General features: G+C 46.5%; 1 protein-coding gene across 1 annotated transcript; it reads right to left on the minus strand.

Moving 5' to 3' along the window:
- Window positions 1-6: 6 nt before the first annotated feature.
- On the minus strand, window positions 7-4,290 carry LOC129847624 (leucine zipper putative tumor suppressor 2 homolog; the record flags this gene model as incomplete). Its single annotated transcript, XM_055915373.1, has 5 exons — window positions 4,192-4,290; window positions 2,516-3,250; window positions 1,392-1,514; window positions 231-377; window positions 7-119 (listed from the first exon to the last, which is right to left on the minus strand). Coding segments are annotated over exons 1-5 (1,217 nt in total), but the record flags the coding sequence as incomplete, so codon positions are not given.
- Between the last annotated feature and the right edge of the window lie 526 nt (window positions 4,291-4,816).

The raw sequence follows: 4,816 nt of genomic DNA on the forward strand, positions 1-4,816 counted from the left end.
CTTAGCTCTCTCAACTGGGACTTCAGGACCACCAGCTCCCCGCCCTTCTGGCTCAGCTCTGACTGGCACTCCTTCAGTTGCTGTTTCAAAAGGGAGATCTCACCTGATTTCTGACACACCTGGGGAGGGAAGGAAGGAGGAAATGAGGGAGAATAAATATTTTGTGAATATTGAGATCACTTACTTTGAAATGGTGTACATGAATCAACCCTAATGTCTGACCCACACACCTCCCACTTGGTCTCTTCTAGGCGTGGTCCCAGCTGGGTCTGCTCTCTCTGTATAGAGGCACACCTCCTCTCCAGCTCTTCCCTGTTCTGCAGCAGAGAGGAGAAGTCCTCCTGAAGCTTCTTCTTCTCTTGCTGCAGTTGGAACACCTGAAATAAAGACACAGACAGTTACATGCTGACCACACCGCTCACGTCGCATTTGCGAGCATTGCAAAATAAATTGTAACATACATGTTATTCAATTATTGCACCCACACTGCTCGCGTGCCCCATTGAGCGTCTGCATTGCCAAGCGCTAATATAGAAGTCAGTTCTATTTGTGACGCTGAATGGAGTGCAAGTCCTGCCTCTCCCATCTCCTCATTGGTTTATAGAAGCAGATACCCACGTGCCATCTCCTCATTGGTTATGCCCACGTGGGTGATTGAAAGATGAACTGAGTTCGGTCGGTCATCGTGGTAACTATGGAAGTTAGATGCCAATCGCCATATAAAGTCCAAAGAAGAAAAAGCCTGGAAGGAGGAGGGATGACTAGAAACGATTCGGTTGACCGTTTTATGTGTGGATTAATTTTCGGAGTAGAGGACCTTGTGCCCCGTGTGGCTCAGTTGGTAGAGCATGGCGCTTGCAACGCCAGGGTTGTGGGTTCGATTCCCACGGGGGGCCAGTACAAAAAAAGTATGAATGTATGTACTTGTAAGTCGCTCTGGATAAGAGAGTCTGCTAAATGACTTAAATGTAAATGTAATGTGCATTTCAGGTAAGATAGCAACTCAACGTTTATATCCCAGGACAAATTAGCTAGCAACAGCAAGCTAAATTGCCATAAATGTTTAATGCTTTTCAACCTGTCCCCAAATTAATATAATTGGTTCAGAGTTTGTTTTGATATTTCAACCTGCGTGTCGGGATCGCGTTTGGTGTGGGGAACAAAATCAATTTGCGCACAATGGTGCACGTGCGCGGCCTGTTTGGGTACGGTGTTAGGGTGACATTTTGACAGTCCGAAAATGAAGAGACGCTACCGAAACAGAAGTAACATATCATACAGTAATAAACAATAATAATAATAGCTTTTTATGTAACTTGCAACAATACCTGTCACACAAAGAAGGGCCCTGCTTCTCAAACTAAGTTGACTGAAGTATCTCTGTCTGTTACCTGTAGCTGTAAGGCCTGTTGTACTCTCTGGGCCTTCTGTGAAGCCTGTTTCATCTTAGAGGAACAGCTCTGTCTCAGCTCTTCCAGCTCTCTCTCACAGCGAAGCTGCTTCTTCTCGTATACCTACAGGACAGGAGGTCAGGGGATAGACGTCACAGTTTAGAGGTTACATACAGTTACCACATCCAGAGGTCAAACTGTGAACCAGCACTAGTATGGCTCAAAAGTATACCGGTACACTGAACAAAAATATAAATGTAACATGTAATGTGTTGTTGCCATGTTTCATGAGCTGAAATAAAAGATCCCAGACATTTTCCATACGCACAAAAAGCTTATTTTTTCCGCAAATTATGTGCACAAATGTGGTTACATCCCTGTTAGTGAGCATTTCTCCTTTGCCAAGTTAATCCATCCACCTGACAGGTGTGGCATATCAAGAAGCTGATAAAATAACATGATCATTACACAGGTGCTCCTTGTGCTGGGTACAATAAAAAAACACTCTAAAATATGCAGTTTTGTCACACAACACAATGCCACAGATGTCTCAAGTTTTGAGGGAGCGTGCAATTGGCATGCTGACTGCAGGAATGTCCACCAGAGCTGTTGCCAGACAATCTAATGTTCATAAGCCACCTCCCACATCGTTTTAGTGAATTTGGCAGTACGGCCAACAGGCCTCACAACCGCAGACCATGTTTAACCACGCCAGCCCAGGACCTCCACATACGGCTTCTTCACCTGCGGGATCGTCTGAAACCAGCCACCCAGACAGCTGATGACACTGAGGAGTATTTCTGTCTGTAATAAAGCCCTTTTGTGGGAGAAACTAATTCTGATTGGCTGGGCCTGGCTCCCAAGTGGGTGGGCCTAGGCCTTCCCAGGCCAATCCTTGGCTGCGCCCCTGCCCAGTCATGTGAAATCCATAGATTAGGGCGTAATTTATTTATTTAAATATCAACTGTATCATTGAAATTGTAGCATGTTTCATTTATATTTTCGTTCAGTATATATGGAATAATTGAGCTTAGTAATAGAACCAGCAGAAATGACAGAAACAAACATTTTAATCATATTGCTCCTCGAGGAAACACTTTAGGCCTGCTTAAATCCCCTCTCACCTGACAGATGGCGGCCTCGTTCTCGTCCAGGTTCTCTCTGAGTTGCTGCAGCTCCAGGTCTCTCTCCCTCAACTTCTCCTCCAGCTCCCTAACCACCCCCTCGTAACCCTCCAGGGTCGGGGGCGAGCGCCCACACGACCCGCTGTCCGACAGGGGCTGGCCTCGCCCACTCAGCGACCCTGTGCTCTTACTGGACGACGACCGCCCGCTGTCCGAGTTTGAGTGACCGTGGGAGGTAGAGTGGGCGTGACCTCCGTTGATCCCCGACCCCCCGTTTGTGGTGGTGGTTCTCCCAGGCTCCGGGCCCACCCCGGACCCCACAGACCCTGAACCCGACCCGGAGGCCTCGCTATTGGCCAGGCTGCTGTGGGTGGGCAGGCTGGACAGGGAGTTACGGCCAGAGTCTGACATGGAGCAGGAATGGCTGCTGCGAGCGTTGCGTCCTCCGCTGTATGAGTTCCTCTTGCTATCTGAGGAAGAGGACGAGCCGACCAGAGGTACAACGTTCCCGTAGCTCCCCGTGCCATTGACCACGTTATTGAACACGGTATTCACGTTATTGACCACTGTATTTCCGTTATTCCCGTTGATAGACAGGGGCATGAGGAGGTTGAGGGTGCCTTGGCTCTCAGAGAGGTTGCCCCCTGGTCTCAGGGAGAGGTACTGCACTGAGTGGCGGTTCATCGGGACCACCGGTTTGAACGCGGTGGGACGGATCAGAACCTTCTCCATGTTCTGCAATGGAAGACAGTATTTGTTAATGAAGACAGTATTTGTTAATGAAGACATTATTTGTTAATGGGAGACAGTATTTGTTAATGAAAACACTATTTGTTAATGAAGATAGTATTTGTTAATGAAGACATTATTTGTTAATGGGAGACAGTATTTGTTAATGAAAACACTATTTGTTAATGAAGATTGTATTTGTTAATGAAGACAGTATTTGTTAATGGAAGACAGTATTTGTTAATGGAAGACAGTATTTGTTAATGAAGACATTATTTGTTAATGAAGACAGTATTTGTTAATGAAGACAGTATTTGTTAATGGTTCCTGTTGTTCGTATCAAGTGCATTTCCAGAAAACTCACTTTAATACATCTTAACATTGTTGTTGTTAATGATAAATAATGAATTATTATCATGTTCATGATTTTCCTTATTGCCTGATATCAATCTAGACAAGACCCTCTCAATCCTGTAGTATCATAGCTCCGACCAACACTTTACTGGCATTACCTTGTTAAATAAAGGGAAAGAAATATAAAAGAAACTGACGTTGGTGATTTATACCAGCAGTGTTAATTAGAAATGCATGGTCTCCTCCCATTGAAGACAGGCACACTGATAGGACGGAAGGTCATTCTGAAAGCTCTGATTGGCTTCATTAATAGTCACAGGTTTCCAGTACGCAGCTTTTGTAATGATTTTGAGTATAACTTTTTGAGGCTCTGAGGACCCGTGCCAAATCTTTTCAGCCTCCTGAGGGGGAAGAGGTGTTGTGTCCTTTTCACAACTGTAGATGTGTGTGGACCATGACAGTTCCTTAGTGATGTGGACACCGAGGAACTTGAAGCTCTCGACTTGCTCTACAAGAGCCCTGTCGATGTGGAAGGGGGCGAGCTCGGTCCTCCGTTTCTTGTAGTCCACAACCAGCTCCTTTGTCTTGTTGACGTTGAGGAAGAGGTTGTTGCCCGAGCACCGCACTGCCAGGTCTCTGACCTCCTCCCTGTTGGCCGTCTCATCGGCATCGGTGATCAGGCATACCACCATTGTGTCATCAGTAAACGTAATGATGATATTGGAGTTGTGCACTACCACACAGTCGTGGGTGAACAGGGAGTACAAGAGGGGACTAAGCACGCACCCGATGGGCCCCCGTGTTGATGGTCAGTGTGGCGGATGTGTTGTTGCCTACCCTTACCCACTGGTCCAGGATCCAGTTGCAGAGGGAGGTGTTCAGTGGTCCTTAGCTTAGCAGGGTCCTTAGCTTAGAGATGAGCTTGGAGGGCACTATGGTGTTGAACTCTGAGCTGTTTTCAATTAACAGCATTCTGACATAGGTGGTCCTCTTGTCCAGGTGGGAGAAGGCAGTGTGGACTGCAGTAGAGATTGCTGTCATGCAGAGCAGTGGAATGACTCTTCAGCTGTGAAAAGCTGCCTTGTCTCATTGAGGCTCTCTGCTCCCTCTGATACCTGTTGACCCTCACCTGCACATCTTTGGAGTTCCATTCATGAAGTGTGTCGTGTCTTTGGCTATGCCGGATTAAGTGATATGACATGCTATTCTATAAAATCC

The sequence above is a fragment of the Salvelinus fontinalis genome, unplaced genomic scaffold (genome assembly GCF_029448725.1).
Source record: "Salvelinus fontinalis isolate EN_2023a unplaced genomic scaffold, ASM2944872v1 scaffold_0899, whole genome shotgun sequence".
NCBI lineage: Eukaryota > Metazoa > Chordata > Actinopteri > Salmoniformes > Salmonidae > Salvelinus > Salvelinus fontinalis.